Source organism: Engraulis encrasicolus, chromosome 7 (genome assembly GCF_034702125.1).
Source record: "Engraulis encrasicolus isolate BLACKSEA-1 chromosome 7, IST_EnEncr_1.0, whole genome shotgun sequence".
Classification (NCBI taxonomy): domain Eukaryota; kingdom Metazoa; phylum Chordata; class Actinopteri; order Clupeiformes; family Engraulidae; genus Engraulis; species Engraulis encrasicolus.
In genome coordinates, this window is record NC_085863.1 from 27,700,065 (window position 1) to 27,719,437 (window position 19,373).

The following is a 19,373-nucleotide window of genomic DNA, read 5'->3' on the forward strand; positions in this document are numbered from 1 at the left end:
GTACAGGCTAAATATGGCTGCAGCCTAGGGGCCCCCACCTGCCAGGGGGGCCCTGATTGGTCAAAAGTGAAAAATTGCAGAATTATGGCAAGATACAATACTGAAAAATGAATCTGTCATGTTAAGTAGAGTTAATGGACATCCTATCCATAATTCCTAGCACGTGATTATGTCACTGTCTATGGCAATTGGTTGTGAAATTAGCTTTACTGGGGGGGCACAACAGCCTGTAGCCTAGGGGCCCCCGGCCATCTTAATCTGGCCCTGGGTGTTGAGTGGTGGTAGTGCCGCTGATGATGAAAAGATAGAGGCTGCTAAATATATTTGCAGCTCGAGGGTGGTGTTTGGGGTGGTGTGATGCGAGGTGTAGGGGTGTTGGTGTGTACTTTGAGTGCGGTGGGTGGTGTTGATGTGGTGGTACTAGTAGCGCTATACTGTAGATAGTTGGCCAAAGTAAAAGCAAATGTGAAAAACAAAACCTGCCATAGTTTCTTTCCAACACAAATAACGGTAACACTTTATTTTAGGGATATATCTATTAGCACTAATACATACAATGTTAATGCCTGCATAAGTAACTTGTAAGGCATATACTAAGCAAATGCTAAGGCCTACTAGGTCCTTACTAAGGTTAAATTGGTAATAAATCCCTTATTGTGCATGAACAAGACATTTGCGAATACATGCCTAACAAATGTTTGATTTTGCTTTGTACATGCCTTACAAGTTACTTATACAGGGACATTGTATGTATTAGTGCTAATAGATGTATCCCTAAAATGAAGTGTTACCCAAATAACTTCACTGAAGTAACTTCACTGCTATGTGATATCATGTGCTAGTGTTGTACTTACACCATAACTTTACTTCAAATTTGACTTTGGCCAGCTCTGGTGCTATAATGGTGTCAGATGGGATAGTGGAGTAAGACTGCAGCCTATGGTGGCATAGGAGCGCTGGTAGGCTATGTGGTGTTGGGTGTGGTGTACTGAGGTGGAGTTATGGTAAATTGATGTTGGTGTGGAGTAATGGTACACTGATGTGTGCGGTGAGACAGGTGCTGGTGGAGGTGGAAGGTAGACAGAGGAAGGTTGCATGTCAGACAGATGTGCCTCCAATCCCGTCTGCCAGGCCCCATTAGGTTGTGCGTCTGTTACGTTAGCAGGGCAGCTAATAATATTCTTCTCCCTTCGCCGCACATGAATGATCACAGCGCTACGCAACAAATGGGTGGTGGTGGTGGTGGTGGTAGTGGTGTGTGTGTGTGTGTGTGTGTGTGTGTGTGTGTGTGTGTGTGTGTGTGTGTGTGTGTGTGTGTGTGTGTGTGTGTGTGTGTGTGTGTGTGTGTGTGTATTCTGAGATGGAAAGCTGCCCCTCCTCATTATTTAATGTAAATATCTGGGCCACTCCCAGAATAAGAGGGCAGGGTGTTTTTTCTCTGTTGGAGGGTAGGAAAAGGTTATGTGTCAACACAGAAAAAGGAAAAAAATTACACACAACCATGATCGCCACGATTTACCTCCTTCTTTCACACCCTCTCTCTCTCTCTCTCTCTCTCTCTCTCTCTCTCTCTCTCTCTCTCTCACACACACACACACACACACACACACACACACACACACACACACACACACACACACACACACACACACTTCATGCCCATGTGTTCCACAAGTCCCCCAACTGTCACCGCCGAAGATTGATCATCAGTCACTCTAACCATGCAAAAAAAGGTAAACAAATTTGACCACAGGGGGTGGTATCCAGAGTAGCCCAGCCAACCAGCCAGCCAACCAACCAGCCGGCCAGCCAGCCAGTCAGCCAGCATTCTGGAAGCAATGAGGCCTGCCAAAAGCGACTGGTCATGGCTCAAACAGTTGGGGCACTGACTTTTTACGCTGGGGACACGGGTTTGATTCCAGCCTGAGGTCATTTCTTAATCCTCCCTCATCTCTCTCTCCCATTCGCTTCCTGTCTTGGTCCTATCAAATAAAGGCACAAACACCCCTAAAAAACCATTGGTGGTCACTGCCAAGGAGACTTCACTGCTCCCAAAAGCAGCCCTGCCTGCAGACAACCCAGACAATACTATGCAAGGCACAAACAATATTGTGCAATACACTGCACAACACACATAGACAACACTTTCATGTTTCTATTGGTCTCAGTATTGACATATTTACAGTAAAATAGCCCATCAAAAACCAGATAGGCAGATGTTGTGGCAGATGCTGTTAGGTGGCCTATAGACAAACATTACCATAATAAAAGGCATTGCCTAAGTTACTGTATCTTGAGTCATCTTAATTCATGACACATGCATAACACAATTTATTTATTTGCACTCCATTTGCCTCCATAATATGACATTGTCACTGAAATGGTGATGACCAACCCTGTGTCTCAGATGGCGCACTTGAGCACTTCAGGCACTACGCTTCAGTGCATGGGGCGCTCTCGCTGAAAATTTTGGTTAATTCAGTGGACTGAAAGCGCCTGGATGATGGACTAGCAATGGCGAAAAACACAGTGCTTGAACGATGGACATGGCACACACTAAAATGGTCGCCATGTTGATAATAAAATGGAAGAAACGTGGCATTCAGTTCAATAGAAGAGTTTGTCAACAGTGTCCTAATTCTGTAAGTAATGTTGCTGAGACATCAACCTTTTCATGCCAAGCCAAGTATTGTATGCGAAATAGCTGCCAGTTGGGATGAGGAAATGCAAATACAAGCACGGCATGCTGTGCAATGTAAACAATAGCCAACCGATATTTTGGTGAGCTAATGCTACGCTCACCCATCACTTCCAGTGAGGGCACAGTGCATAGTGCTCAAACTTTTACACAACACTATGCACTAAAGACTCTAGTGAACTGTGAGCACTACGCACTAACCGTGGCCAAAGCATTTTCCGGTGAGTATTTTTTTTAAATCCAATCTACTTTCTTTGACTGGAACTTTCCATAGTTTATGGCCACAGATAAAAAGGAATACCACTTTGTCCCTTTTTGAGTCCTGAGTTCTGGGCTGCACGGTACCACATGAGATGATATGGTGGATGATAAATGAAGTGAAATATAGTAAAGCTGAATTAAATTGAAGTGATTGACGATCTGCAAAACTGCTACTTGTCAAAAGTGTTTTGCTAACAGAGTTGAAATGTGTTTGTCCTTTTTGCAGGTTGCAAGTTGAGCTACCTGATTCATTAGATTCACATGCCATGCAGCACTTGCACTAAACATACGTGTTATTGGCACTATAACTGGGTACACATGTTGCCGTTTAGTGTTTGTAGCATAACTGGATACATATGTTGCAGTTTAGTGTGTTACTAGGGTCATCATAAAATGATCATTGGAGTTCATTGCTGCTTGATAACAAAGACTACGTTCATGAACATGCAATATGCAATATGTATGCATGCACAATGCCTATTCATTGATTTCATACGCATCCATATGCATACTCAATAGTAACGGCCTGAAGACGGCATGTCAAAGGCGTATTTGTGTGCCAGCATCCTCGTAATACAGCTGCAGTCCTCTGAGGATGAATTACTTAGAGCTCTTTGATCCAAGCTCAATGGACACAGAGCTTCAAACAGCCACAGCGGCCACTTATTTCACAGCATGGGAGGAGGAACGCAACCGGGCCATCAACAACACTCTCATTCATCTAACACCACCTTTTTCATCCCTCATGAGATTTGCACTGCGAAAAAAAAATAAAAAATACAGTATAGTATATTTCAAAGATTTTTTTTGCCACTGGTTAAGGAACTTCTAAAAGTTCTCTGAGAATTAGGAAACCAAATGTTCTCAGAGGAAGCTATTTGTGTGACATATTGGGTAGAACCCTGAGGTTTTCTTGAAGGTTCCTCAGATAACCCAGGAGTCCAAAGGTTCTTTGGGGAACCTTCCATTGTCATGGTGGCAGAACCCTTAAAATGTTCTTTGAAGAACAAAGGAGAGTGTTCTCGACACTTCTGGGAGATACAGTCCAGAAGCATAACAGAGAAATCTTCTTTTCACATTTATTTACAGGCCCAGACAAATGTGTCGATGCTCACACATCCTCACAAGGGTCCAGTTCTTTTGGAACCTTGTGGTACTTCCTAGAACATTTAGGTTCTTCAGTGTTAGGGTTCCCTAGACATTACATTACATTACACATGGCTGATACTTCTATCCAAAGCGACTACAGTTATTTACAGAGTAGCCATGGATGGAGGTGTAGGGAGAGGTATGGGTGGGATTAGAACCTGTGACCCTTCAACCCTCTAATCTGAAATCCACCTACCTAACCATTAGGTCACAGCTGCCCTTAGACAACATTTATGTTCCCTAGCAATGCAACTGAGAGTTCTTTGAGTAACTTAACCTTCTCATTTTTACAGTGCTGCTACAGGAATGTGCTGGCACTGACCTCAGATTGGGCATCAGCCTCGCCCCCAAAGGGAGCGAAAGATGTATGCCAGCAAGGTCTTGTTTGTGATGACACCTATAATAGTCTCGCCACAGTAGGTTCTAGTGTGTGTGTGTGTGTGTGTGTGTGTGTGTGTGTGTGTGCTCTCTCACACATGCCTGTGTGGTGCGTCTGTGCATTCGTGCATGTGTGTGTGTGTGTGTGCATGCATGTGTGTGTGTGTGTGTGTGTGTGTGTGTGTGTGTGTGTGTGTGTGTGTGTGTGTGTGTGTGTGTGTGTGTGTGTGTGTGTGTGTGTGTGTGTGTGTGTGTGTGAGTCCATTCGTTAAGGCCTTCTGGCTCTGGCAGGCCGTGTCTCAGTCTGAGCACCAGAGGCGTGCCATTACAGGCTGACAGTGGCGAGCAGATGATGTTTTGTTGCATCATAAACACATGCGACGACGAGAGCCTCAGCCAAGCCATTACTGGGTCCCCCGTCATCTCCCCCTACTTCACAGAGATGGCTGTTGGGGAAAGGTACTGTGGGATGATGGAGGGGAACTCAGAGCAAAGAGAGAGAGAGAGAGAGAGAGAGAGAGAGAGAGAGAGAGAGAGAGAGAGAGAGAGAGAGAGAGAGAGAGAGAGAGAGAGCGAGAGCGAGAGAAGGAGACAGGTATAGGCAGATGCAATGAGGGGGTGGATCAAAGAAAGAGGGGGGGGGATTGAGAGAGAGAGAGAAACTGAGGAAGAGCAGAGAAGTGTGTGTGTGTGTGTGTGTGTGTGTGTGTGTGTGTGAGAGAGAGAGAGAGAGAGAGAGAGAGAGAGAGAGAGAGAGAGAGAGATGGAGAGAGATGGAGAGGGACAGAGAGAGTTGCTTAGGATTTTGTCACCATGGAGAACTTCATCTCTCCTTTCCGTATAAGAGCCTTACGTAAAGCTTTTCAACAGAGACGAAATGGAGACAAAAGCGTAAGCACTGGCAGGGATACAAGTGGGGCAACCATTACTCACATAACCCTGTGACTGGGGACTTCAAAAAGTGCTGATGCTTCCCACTGAAACTCTACACAGCCACCTCTTTTACACAGCCATGCTACACAGCCACCTCAATTTCTCATTGCTGTTATGGGAAAAGGAGGCACTTCAAAACTCTGGCAAAACAAACAGTTTTGATATGCCTTTCCTACTCGTGCTATATGAATTCCTACCTGTTCTGTGGAAAAGTCAACACAGACCATGTGCGACGCGTAGTGGTGAGAAAAGGCACGACATTTAACAAGATGAAATTAGGTGCTCATTTCCTGACAGTGCAATCTTTTACCCCAGTGAAATGCTTTGTAAAAGGCGAGTGAAGTGAAATAAAAACTTACGGTAAAAGACGTATTCTGTGTAACTTGACCAAATCTTGTCTTCTGTGTGTTGATTGACGAAGGATGCTGTGACAGACGAATTGCAGGCGACCATCTGGAAACCGCATTCCGACAACATGTCAAAAGATCTCTCCAGGTGTTTGAACTTCAGGTAAAATCTTGACGTGTACCTGTCCGGTGTCCTGTCTGGGTCTCGACTTTCGTTCAACGTCTCGCCAAAAACTTCCTTGGCAAGTGCAATCCTCCCGCATATCAAAATCCGCGGTACCCTCCGAAACTTGGCATCGGCCTGACTTTCCCTCCCCATCGTGCACGAGCCCCTGTAGCCGACGGTGATGAAGCCACTCTTTCGATCAGCTGGCACCAGCGAAGGTGGAGGACACGGCCGTAGGTCGCTACCCTGCGACCCATCTTCAAAATCACTGTGGCAATATTCATCCGGACTGTGTTTCAAGTCGTCCGGGGATAAAAGCTTGACCAAGTCTGGCAGCTGAAAGTATTCCGCTTCTTTCCTCAATCTGCCCTTTTCTGGGAAATGGTCGGGGAGAACGACTTGTTTGTCTCTGAGGTAGTCTAATACGTAGCGAAATAGAAATCCGTCTCTGTCGATGAAGTAGCGCCCTTTGGGGTCTCTTGCCAGATCATTAGAAGGATCCTTTTTAGAGGAGAATATCTTTCCCAAGAGGGAATTCGGCGTGCCAACGAGCGTCGAATGGCGAGTGTAATATACTTGCCCACCAACATTTAGCTCAACCACTTCGGGGAAACTATTCTGAACAGATCCCTGTTCTTTGGTCGCCGGCTGAGTCCGACAGTTCCCACTCAATGCCATTGTTTCAGTCATGACTGCCAAAAACGTCCTCCAATATATTTACTGGAAATGCAATGCTCTGAAGAAAGTTGTTGTTCTCCGACCCGTCCACATACACCTCAGAAAGTAAAACCAGGGAAATCGTGTATACCCTTTAGCAGTTCATTTCATGAAAGTCTTAGTCTTAAAATATTCATAACAAGTCCGGTGTCCACCTACCATTCGAAGTGTTGAGGAAAGGGCGGTGGGTAATAATTCTCGGTTTGCCAAACACGGTGTGGTATCCGAAGGGCAAAAAATGAGAGTAGCTGAAAAATACCAACTGTTTTTCTAAAAGACTTGCATGTTGACAGCTCGCGGCGGTTGCCCGGTCTCCGAAGCCCTGGAGGAAAGAGCATCAGCGGAGGGGAGGGGGATCCATGGCCAGGTAGCTCTGCACCCAACTGGAGAAGCTGGGCTTTTATCAGAGACGTGAGGAAACCGTACACGGTGCACTCTTAGCTCTCCAAGGCACTAAATAGGCGCTGCTGTAATCCACCGTTTCTTCAAATCAGGTTTAGATTCATTGGCAGTCTGATTGTGGGCGTCCACCTGAAACTTTTGAAGTGTGAAGGGATCGACTTAGAGAAATCAAGGCGTGTGCTGTTAACTTTCGTTCATAAAAGCAGATGCTGCATATAATCTTCCTTTCTCAGCCTCAGTACAGAGAACTCATTGCGAGTGCAAGAGTCACTCAACCTAATGTATTATCACCAGCACAGTCGAGCGAATTTTTTGCAAAAAAGCAGATGTTTCCTGATTTCCTACCCGTTTGCTTTGAAGTGCACCGCAGATTTTGTCATGGAACTACTGTGCGCGCGTTTAGTTGAGGAGAGATGTCAGAGGAGTAGAGGCTGCACGCTCAGCGCCCTGCGAGCAGGGTGGTGCCACGAGAGAGAGAGAGAGAGAGAGAGAGAGAGAGAGAGAGAGAGAGAGAGAGAGAGAGAGAGAGAGAGAGAGAGAGACTCAGCTGATGTTGCTTCAGCAGTGCAGGGAAAACCATCATAGATAATAAGAATTACATCATCTTAAAGGAATATGCTGTGTGGGGGGGCGCGCGCGCGATCGATTGTGCATTTCACCTAAACAAATAACTTGTTATGAATGTATCCAATGGGGAAGAAAATGAAAGTACATGTTTTATTGCACTTCTAATTATGGACCTGATACAAATTCATTTAATATAACACAAATGGATAGAAGCCAGCCCTCTTTTGAAACTACCTAAAAGAATCACATCTGTTTCAGCACCATGGACAGCAACATGGTTGTTAAGCGGTATGGCAATCACTTTTACATTACAGTAGGCCTATACGTTCTATCTCCTTTCAGTATTTGTGTCAATCAATGCCTCTTGATTATTTTTTTAGTTTCTGTGAAATACTAGGCTCAGATTTATGCACCCAAGTATATGAAATCATTGGTTTCATCTACAGACATATACGTTTATCTGCATTTTGAGTTGTGACAAGAAGGGTGTTGCCTCCTTTGCAGTAGGCTACAATCATTCTTCCACCTTCCTTATTGCACTTCTTTACAGTCAGGCGAGACCACACTGTAACCACTGACATACACTAGTAAGCAGACAATTCCACCATTACAGTTGTTGTAGCTACCTTTATCAATTCGGCTTTATATATATATTCCCTCCCATAAGTTCTTCTCCGTTTGGAGAGAAAACGGGGAGTATTTGCAGAAACCTTTGTGCATTCATCTAGAAGTAGGTCATGTCATGAATCCATGCATGCTGGCTGACGGTGCTCCTGTGCCTGCCTCCTCTCCTCTCCTCTGCTCTCCTCTCCCACTTAGCTGGTATGAGCCATGCAGGGCCCTGGCTGCTTTCAGAGCACTTCATCCAGGTGCTGCTCGGGATATGCGACAATTTGCCTTGCTGGTTGTGCAATTCTAGCAATTCTTTCCCTGAAAATGAGTCCTTGTGTGGAAGAACGAAAAAAAAAAGGTGTGTGTGTGTGTGTGTGTGTGTGTGTGTGTGTGTGTGTGTGTGTGTGTGTGTGTGTGTGTGTGTGTGTGTGTGTGTGTGTGTGTGTCAAGCAGTCTCTGTGTGCGTGGCGTGCATGCGTGCATGCATGGGTGTGTGTGTGTGTGTGTGTGCATGTGTGTGTGTGTGTGTGTGTTCTTCAGTCAGTTCTGCTTGTGTGAGCAGGTAGGCATGAACGCTGAGGGAAAAGGAGAGGTCAATGGGGCTCAGCAAAGGGGACTGAACACAGAGAGAGAGAGAGAGAGAGAGAGAGAGAGAGAGAGAGAGAGAGAGAGAGAGAGAGAGAGAGCAAGAGCGTGTGTCTGTGTGTGCGCGCATGTGTGCAGGCAGGTATGTGTAATTGCCTGAACGTGTGTGTGTCTGTGTGTCTGTGTGTGTGTCTGTGTGTCTGTGTGTGTGTCTGTGTCTGTGTGCAACAGCGTGAATTTGTGTGAGTCTATATGTTTATGTAATTGTAAGTGTGTGTGGGGGGAGGCATTTGTGCGTGTGTGTGTGTGTGTGTGAGAGAGAGAGAGAGAGAGAGAGAGAGAGGGCAAAAGTCAGAGAGAGCGAGTGAGAGAATTAAGTCAGACAGCTTTTCCTTAATCTTTCATTAGACTGTTGTCTTGAACTCCCATCTGCTGAGCTGACCGCTCTCCCTGCCCATCGCAATCTATCCCCACATATCCATCTGACCACACACACACACACACACACACACACACACACACACACACAGCTCTACCTTTCTATCTCGCCCTACTCCGTCTCATCTGACACACGCGCACGCACGCACGCACGCACGCACGCATGCACACACACACACACACACACACACACACACACACACACACACACACACACACACACACACACACACACACACACACACACAGCTCTCCCTGCCCATCTCTCCACCACTCCATGTCATCTGCCCTGCCTGTCACTGCTTCCTCTCCCTCATCTTCATCCATCCCTGATGAGCTTTGTGACCCCCCCCCCCCCCCCCCACACACACAGACAGCTCACACACACACACACACACGCACACACGCACACACACACAGACAGCTCACACACACACACACACACGCACACACACACACGCACGCACACACAGCTCACCTCCACCCCTGATGAGCTCTGTGCCCCCCCCCCCACACACGCACGCACACACACATTCACACACACGCGCGCGCACACACACACACACACACACACACACACACACACACACACACACACACACACACACACACACACACACACACACACACACACACAGCTCACCCCCCCCCCCCGATGAACTCTGCATGTGTCGTCAGCCACACCAGTTTCACGTTAAGCCGACTAAAAAACAATATGTCTGCAAAGAGCAGTCGCATTAAGCTCTGTGGTGGCTCCACGTAGTGCTGCACAGTAGATTTACACTTAAATGTGTGATGATCGATTGTTCTATTGCTGTGGTTTTCAAAGTTGGGGAAGGGGACCCTTGGGGGCCACAAGGGGATGCCAAGGGGGTCATGGCAGATTGGCTGGAAAAATATAGCAAAATAAAATGTCAACAAATTGAATGAATTAAGTTTGCCAAAATAAGACGAACAATCCCAGTGGAATCATTTTTTGCTTTACAATGGTTATATGCTATCTGTAGTAGTACTTGAATTGGTTTAGTAATGCACCAACTTCATCGAGTTGCGAAACCGGTTGCGCAGAAGACATAGTGTGGTACGGCCCATGTCAGGGGGTCCTCGGTTAGAATCTACTGGTATATGGGGGGTCTTGTCATGGTAGGGTTTGGGAACCTTGGGAGTTATCACCAATCCAGTTTCATCACGCTAAGCCCACTGGAAAACAATATGGCCACCAAGAGGAGTGGTGTTAAGCTCTAAAGGTCTGCACGGTAGGTCTCAGGGTGATGGTTTGTTTAAAAACTAGAACGGGGGATATTTTTAAGATTTTAAGCAATGTCAAAGGAGCAGCATTACAGTAAATTGAGATTAAAATAAGAAGTGGGGATTTAAAAACCAGAATGACCACGAATCGCACCCTGGTAGTTCTACACTGTTGCTTCCGATGGCTGATTGATTTAGCATGCTGCTACCACTCCAGTTTAACACTAAGCCTGCTAAGAAAAAAAAGTAACATAGCCCCAAAGAGCAGCTGAGTTAAGCACTAAGTTCCATGCATTGCTGTAGCCTACTGCAAGTCTACCCTTTTGCATTTGATGGCTGATTGTTTTAGTGTGCTGCCTGACATCACCCCAGATTTACAATAAGACCACGGAAAAACATCATGACCACAAAGAGCAATCGCTTCACTGTAGAGCTCTATGGAGGTGCCGTGTAATTCCCCACACTTTTGCGATTTCGTGTTCTGTGGAGGTGGTTCAAATAAATCACCAAGAGACCTTGGTTGTAAAGGTTGTTATTTACTATGAAGGTTACATTGAAGCAAAACAAAGTAGTTTTTTGTCCAAATGTACGTATTCAGTGGGTCATTGGTGTAGTTCGAATGGGAAGCAATTCTAAAAAGTGAGGCAAAATCAACAAAGTGTTGTAGAAGACCATTCAAGATACAGTATGCTCTCTGGCTATTGAAAATGACACAAACACTCTCCAGTCAAGGACACTATTTCAGTGTCAATATCTCAAGTAGGTAGTTAATAGTCACTGACTCAGTGACGTTTAAGCAAGGCCGGTGGTGCTTAGTGTTATATCGTCCCTGAGGGGCTGTGCAAAACAAATGCGTCCCTCGGGGCCTCTAAACATTTGTATAGTTTATGGGTAGCTGGGCCTTCCCTTCTTCAAAAGATTTGCTGAGAGCAATGCTTTGGCTGTGACTGGGTGCATTCCAATATGTACACTCCCGTCCTCCACTTGTGCTTGTGGCCTCGCCCCGCCTCCTGGCCCAGCCTCCGCGGAGAAAACACTCCGTGGAAGTTTCCCAGCTGTCAGCCTAGCCACAACAACTTTTGGGGGACTGTTTTTCATTCACCATCCCAATTGCAAATGAGAAAATGGCATTAGAATTGTGCTTTTGCAAGATATTGAATTAATGTTGTCATCAGTGACATCATCATGAGGTCACAAGCAGGCAAGTGAGCAAGGGAGGACGGAAGTCTGCATATTGGAATGCACCCACTGTCTCTTCCTGTTTTGGGCTATTTGTTGTGTGTGTATATCTGCGGATAGCCAATACTCATTTATATATATATTTTTTAACAGTGGTTTGTTTATGCAGCAAACACAATTAAGCATTCCACCTAAAATATTTGCAGTGGACATAATTAGTGTCCGTTATTACACAGAAGTATCAACATCAGAGGAAGTAGTTCACGTCCTGACAGTAAATTAAACAAGGGGAAGGGGAAGAGCTAACATTTCTGGGTCAAACACAGAAGTAAAAAGAAAAAAAAACGGCCTCTTTGAGTTGGTTTGCAGAAAGACTGCATTGCAAGTTTGCACTCTGTGGGCTTCGACTAGGAATATTGCATACTGTACTGCACTTACGCTTTGTTTCAGAATCAGGCAGATTCATTTTGACAGAGCCTTGGACTCCAATCCTAAATCAAGAAATGAAATAAAGCCTATGTCTGCCAACTTCCCGTATCCACACCCCTCCAAACGATGCTCAAGGGACACACTGACCGGAATATTCTTCCGATTCCCTTTTCCCTTGTGTCTTCCCCTTTCCAGTATTATTTCCCAACGTCTTCCCAATGTCCTCTGCCCTCATGTATTCCTCTGAGGTATTAAATGCTATCACACCCTACTATGCACCATGGATGTTGGACATCTGGACCATAAGTTATGGTCATAATTGTCGATGCAGCATGGAAGTGAAATGTTATGCTGAAATGGTGGCCAGTGACAACAGTAGGAAATCATGAACTAATGTATACTGCAGTCTCTGCTTTGCATGCTACTTCTGATTTCTGTTGTTTGTGACTTTGTGATGTTATGTAACATGACAATGTATTTATGTGTTTTAGATTAGGCCTCACCACACGAATAGGCCTACACCGGCCGCGACCTGAGCGAGGCGAGCGACGGAAGTAATTGACTTTGTATTGAGTCATTGTAGCGAATCACGAGACTAGAGGCGATTCTCGCGAGTCGAGCGACAGTTTGTAGTTCAACTCCTAGGAATATTATACAAATTAGCTATGACGCGGTTCAGCGACAGCCTCCATACATTCTAAGATGTTCCTAATATATTTCAATCCTGATGTATATATACATTACAGTAAACATATACTGTAGCTCGGCCTATATTTATTTTCGACATCAAGCCACAGCCTTTCAACAATCTTCACTCAGGTTCTTAAAAATGAATATGTCTGTCAACTGACTGCTGGTCAGGAGCAGCTAGCAAGATCTATAAAATGACTAACAATTATTATTGTCACCCACAATCTTGAGTATGTTGTATTAACCCTCCTGTTATCCTTGGGGTCTATTTGACCCCATTCAATGTTTAACACCTGAAAAATACATGAAGTACATATTTCTTCTGCCTCATCTTTGATGACTTTTCCTAAATAGATGGGATAAATGTGAAAAAAGTGAAATTTCCACAAAAATATTTTTCTTAAGTGCTCTACACATTTTGGTTACATCTGTGTTCCTTGGGGTCAATTTGACCCCAATGCTTTCAAGTGTATAAAACATAAATGGAACATCCATATTTTGCAAATAAATGTTAAAATCTGTTTAGATAGTGTGAAATACATGGAAATAAGCTATTCAGCCATGTTTCTTCTGAACATTTTGCTTTTGTTTGGGCCCTGATAAATAAAAATACTAATGATATGGGGGAGGCCTAAAACTAATTCACGGCAACATTTTGGACAGTGGTGGTTAGTACAGCTTTGACATTTTGACAAAATCCACCATCTGAGCATTGTTGTACCCATAGCACCATCATGGCACCCCCACAGCAATCCACCCCCCCACCCCACCCGGTACCCTGGGAGCTAGCCTACTTTTGCACCCTCCCACTACACACACACACTAGCATAAGATGGGTCACATATAGTCAGCATTGCTGTGCATGCTGTTCTGTGGCCAGCATACATAATTATAAGTGATGGTATATTTGAAGAGAAGATTTATGATTGTGATCCAAAGACTGAAATGGACTGTTCTGATGGTGACAAGCCGCTGTACTTCTTTAGATGGATGCGATCTCAAGATTGGTTGTTGAGAGATATAATGGTGCAGGTCTTCTCCTCTGTTCAGCGTGTTGTTCCAAATTGACATGGTGGTCTGCAGCATTGGTTATAAACTGGTGCTACCTGACATAGAGAAGGCAGGACCTTCCAGGAACAGCAACCGCTGTAACTTTTGTGAAGGACATACACATTGACGTCCATACCAAGTTCTCCAGTGGGCATAAATAGTGAATAGAAGTAAACATAGAATACAAGTTGCTAGCCCTGTTCCTTCAAACCTTACCCCACTACCATGAACATGTAATGTGTCTACAAGGAGCACATGCAAACCTTTTCTTCCTCATATGCACACTAATTCAAGCGCAGAAATAATGATAACAATGATTTTCTATGATGTTCCCAAAACTCATTTGGTTGGCAATGTATCCATGTTCTTACCTAACTATTATACTTGTGTTATAAATACACATTCAAACATTCAAAGATTCAAGAATGTTGGACTTAAAAAACCTTCTGAATGTTTGGGAATATGTATATTTATTTTATGGTGAAATTGACCCATATGGTAGTAGACAGATACTATCCTTGATAATCAAATTTGTTTTTTCTTTTCAAATGTTATAAGTAATAGAAATGTATATTTAGGGAGTATATGGAGCCACTAAAATTTCAATAATATGTGTCCATCTGTTTTTAGACCAATTAATGACATTTTATTGCCATTTTCTCAAAATTTCGCCTAGTCATGGATTACGTTTTTTGGAGTGTAGGCTATGTGTGGGGGTGCTAGGATATATTTAAAGGACTTTTTATGTCACCAACAGATCAATAATTCATATCTAAGAGATAAATATGTGCCAAAGTGATGTTTTCTACTGATTTTGTAGACATTTAAGTGGTTGGGGTCAAATTGACCCCAAGGATCACGGATGTTTCAAAATTTGAGGGTAACAGGAGGGTTAAGAAGTTGGGGCTTGTTTTTTCCCATACTGATACCAGAGACAGTTTAGATCGAGACGGGACATATGGCGGCCATCTTGTTGACGCCTTCGGAGTGCTATTTCGCGATTAAGTAGACCAGATCTGAGAGTCAATGGGAAAAATGAATGGGGAAACTGAGTATAGGACGGGGAAGAACCCAGCGGTTGTGAAAACCATATGGTTGAAACCACTGTGAAAAACTGATCAATCTAGACTGCTTGGTTGTGTTATACGAGTCAAAACAAAGCTTTTTAAGCCACATTTCTCACGTTTTTTTGACATAGCGCAGGCGCAGTAGTTCCGTAACGGCATGAGAGCAACGGCTTTTCACAACTGAGCATGCGCATCATTTAAATCGTGTGCGTCGATGCAGCCAGATGATTGGATCACTGGCACCGCAGCTCAGCAGGCACATTGGCTCTTGTTACCACAAAGGCGGGAGATGTGCGGGTAGACGCCATATTTGCGTTACAAATCTTCACCGTTAATTTCTATGTACGATTACATGGCTGTCCTATCTCACCTTCCTATCAAAATCTCTGCTGATACTCTCATAGATTTCAATCACAGCAGATCTTTTCTGTAGATCACAGTAGATCTTTAAAGTGAAACGGAGATGCCTTCATTCAGAATACTCTCCTAATGATTTTCCCCTGTTTCCTCTATTTTTTATGATTGACGTACGAGCGCTGTTCTGTTCTGTCCTGTCCTGCTGCACCTTTGTACAGTATGTTGTATCGATCCTGTAATCCGAACCCCCCCAAAGTGTTTTCCAATTCTCATCATCTATGAGGCCAGCACTTAGCTCATTAGCGGGCCTCCAGATGGGCTGGCCGGCCCGGGGAGGGGAGGGGAGGAGAGTGCAGTGCACCACGGCTGCAGGTGGGGAACCAGGAGACACAGAACTTCCTTCCTTCTCTCCTGTGTGTGTGTGTGTGTGTGTGTGTGTGTGTGTGTGTGTGTGTGTGTGTGTGTGTGTGTGTGTGTGTGTGTGTGTGTGTGTTCGCGCGCACATGTGTATAATCAAATAAATATCAATGTTTCATGATACCCTTATTAAAGTTAAAGTTCCGAAGAGAAGAGAAGAGAAGAGAAGGGAAGGGAAGAGAAGAGAAGAGAAGAGAAGAGAAGAGAAGGGAAGGGAAGAGAAGAGAAGAGACGAGAAGAGAAGAGAAAAGAAGATCGTGGATCAAATTGGGTGGGGCTACTTGAATGGGAATAGTAACTATCTTTATTGTTATCCAAGCAGCTATGATCAGTTCATCTCCAGGGAAATATTTGGCTGTCAAGATCTTTTATAAGATATGGATACACATTGCAGATCCACACGCATACACTGCACACATACAAGAAGTTCTTCACTGGCACATGCACATAGTTTCAACTGAATACAAGAAAAATCACAGATGAACATTTGCAAAGTATAGTGCACACACACACACAAATACACACACACACACACACACACACACACACACACACACACACACACACACACACACACACACACACACACACACACACACACACACTGTACACGCGGGGCAAGGCAAGGCAGAGCAGAGAAGACAGGCACTTTTCTCCCCGGCTAAACTAGGTCCATGATTTTCCCTGGAGACAGGCGGTGTGAAGATGGACCTGCATTAACAGTGCCGGCAGCTGCTGCTGAAGGAGCTGCTGAACTGAACACAACACATGGCAGCAGAGGCAGACTGAACACGGATAAGAAACAGACAGGAGCGGAGGAGGAGAGAGAGAGAGAGGGAGAGAGAGAGAGAGAGAAAGAGAGAGAGAGAGAGAGAGAGAGGGAGAGAGAGAGAGAGAGAAAGAGAGAGAGGAGGAGGAGGAGGAGGAGGAGAAGGAGGAGGAAAAAGTAGCCCAACCAAGAGGTTGTAGATTGAGGATGCAGGAGTAGTGTAGGAGTGTAGAGAAGAAAGAGAGGGCAGAGAGAGAGATTGGAAAGGAGAAAGGGAAGAAAGAGACAGAGAAAGGAGACGAGACGAGAGAGGCAGAAGTATAGAAGAAGAGAGAGAGTGTTGAGAGGAGAGAAGAAACGAGAGGAGAGGGAAGGGGAGATGGAGGAGAGGAGAGTTTTCAGAGGGGCAACAGACAGAGTAGAGGGGAGAGAAAGTGACACAGAGAGACGGCTTGTAAAATAGAAAGAGAGAACAGGCGGGGATGAGAAGGAGAGATGGTTGTGGAGAAAAGAGCGTGAATGAAGGATGAAGAAGGGTGAAGCAAAAGGAAAGCCACAAGTAAGGGAAGAGGAAGAGGAGGAGGAGGAGGAGGAGGAGAGTGAGAGGAACATGAAATAAAAAAAGAAAAATGGGAGAGAAGGGAAACGGAAAATCAGAGGAGATGAAGAGGTGGGCAAGAGGAAAGCTAGAAGAGGGTGGAGAGAGAGAGAGACGCAGATAGAGAGAGAGAGAGAGAGAGAGAGAGAGAGAGAGAGAGAGAGAGAGAGAGAACAGACACTGAGAACACGGGCACAGAGAACAGAGAGCGAGCAAGCGAGAGGGGAAGACAAGACAACGCATCTGAATGAATATATGAGCAGACAGAATGGACAGCAGACTCAGTAATGATTCATATGATTCATCTGTAGGGAGGCGCTGCTGGCACCAAAGGAACTGGGCACCAAACAGCAGCAAATGAGCTCTCTCACTGCCCAACAAAAGAAAGAGGAATCCCTGACACACACACACGCACACACACACACACACATACGCGCAGTCGCACAGACACACACATACGCGCAGTCGTACAGCCAGACTCAAATGTACATGCTTGCACACACACACACACGTGCGCACGCACGCACGCACGCACACACGCACACACGCACGCACACATGTACACACACACACACACACACACACACACACACAAATATATAAATGCACACATACACACAGTACTGTACATATGCACACACACACAAGAATGATGATTATATGACCGATTAATGTTTTATGTACAATGGTGGTGTGCTTCAGCTGAAACTATATATAGTGACGGGCATGGGTGCCGCTGGGGGGGGAGAAATGTTACAAATTCTAAGGGCCCAAGCACTGACAAGGGCCCTTAAGAGGCCCCAAAAGCACTAGCAGGGGCCCTTAAGGGGCCAAAAATTTGAATCTTTCATAGGGCCCAACATTTCTGGTGGCACCCCTGGTGACGGGTTTTGCAGCTACAGTAGTTATCACACAAAAGATTCATCACCTTCATTTTAATACCATAGCCTGGACCTCGTCCCAGTCAACAGTGTTAAATCTCTGTCTGTATTATCCCTTAAGATCTATTTTTTGGTGTCTTAGTTCAGCTTGTATTTGCAATTGGGTAATTTGCCGCATACTTTATTCATAGAATAATAAATGTAATAGATTACAGTGAGTAGATAAAAGGTTTTAAAGAGTTTTTTTGTTTGTTTGAGCAATGACATTTGAGTGTGCGGTTTCAAACACAATGCTGTAATACTCAGTTTCTGTCCGTGTTTTTTAGAATCGCTGACAAACTTTTTGTACCCTGGGTTGCATGTGGACCCATCCATCATTTGAATATGGGTGTGTGGAGACAGACATGGCTTTTATACCCTCATGGCAGGTATTTGAATTTCCAGTGACACACACTACATAGCCTACTGTATCACACTTCGTCCATATTGTGTGCCTTTGTAAACGTTATAAAGCAACACTAAGTATTTTCCTTCAAGGTGCACTGGGTAATATTTTTAGTAGTTTATTTTCAGAATTCATACGGCCCATTCACAAAATGTTACCTTTTTCATGAATACTTGCCACTTGCCTGTCATTTATGACCCCATATATCTCATCATACTTTGTACCTTTGTAAATGGTGCCTGCAGGAAGCCTGGTAATGACAGATTTTTCCTCTTCCAACCTGTATAGAAACTAAGAAGAAGATAATTGGTATTACACTAAACTTGTTATACTGCAATGGCTTTGTTCTGATCTTAGAATAGCCTACGTAGCCATATAACAAACTAAACCCTGCAAAATGCTAACCATTAAGACAAACACAGCTCACTTTAATTCCTGTTTTGTATACATCAGTGGTTCTTAACCTGGGGTGCGGGCACTCCCTGGGGGTGCGCCAGAGATTTCAGGGGGTGCACGGAATTTTGTTTGTGTTGAGGTTGTGACCAAAATTGTGCTTCCAAATATTATAATTAGGCCAAATTAAGACCAAATTGAAACATGTTTTTGTCCCCATGTAAATTCATTCAAATTGATTAATGTCTAAAGTAAGAATCATTGTAATTAATAACTTAAATCATTTTTTTGGTGCGTACTGTATACACGTGCAGACATTTGGGATGGGGGTGCGCGGCTTGTCTTGGGAACAGATAAGTGGGTGCTTTCAGAAAAACAGGTTAAGAACCATTAGCATACATCATAATACAAATCTTATCATAAATAAAATTGCTTTTAAATGTTGCTGTACGTCCCTCTGTTCCATATTGTATACTTTAGGATTAAAAAGCTCTTTCCAAAATAATGCACACCAGCCAAGGTCTATTGTGCCCAGTATATGGATGTGTTTCGCCCAGTAAAGGGATCTGACACACAGGGTGTGTATAAAGAGGACAG

The 19,373-nt window shown here is 44.5% G+C and overlaps 1 protein-coding gene across 4 annotated transcripts in view; it reads right to left on the minus strand.

The window, feature by feature from the left end:
- The window catches only part of kctd16b (potassium channel tetramerization domain containing 16b), a 113,895-nt gene extending 107,273 nt beyond the window's left edge, over positions 1-6,622 (minus strand). For 3 of the 4 annotated variants that reach the window (XM_063202449.1, XM_063202451.1, XM_063202450.1), the window contains exon 1: positions 5,779-6,610. In XM_063202449.1, the coding sequence (XP_063058519.1) occupies positions 5,779-6,610 (832 nt within the window). Of the gene's footprint in view, positions 1-5,778 lie in introns of all 4 variants that reach the window. The other variant, XM_063202448.1, reaches the window with a different exon arrangement.
- Positions 6,623-19,373: the final 12,751 nt, after the last annotated feature.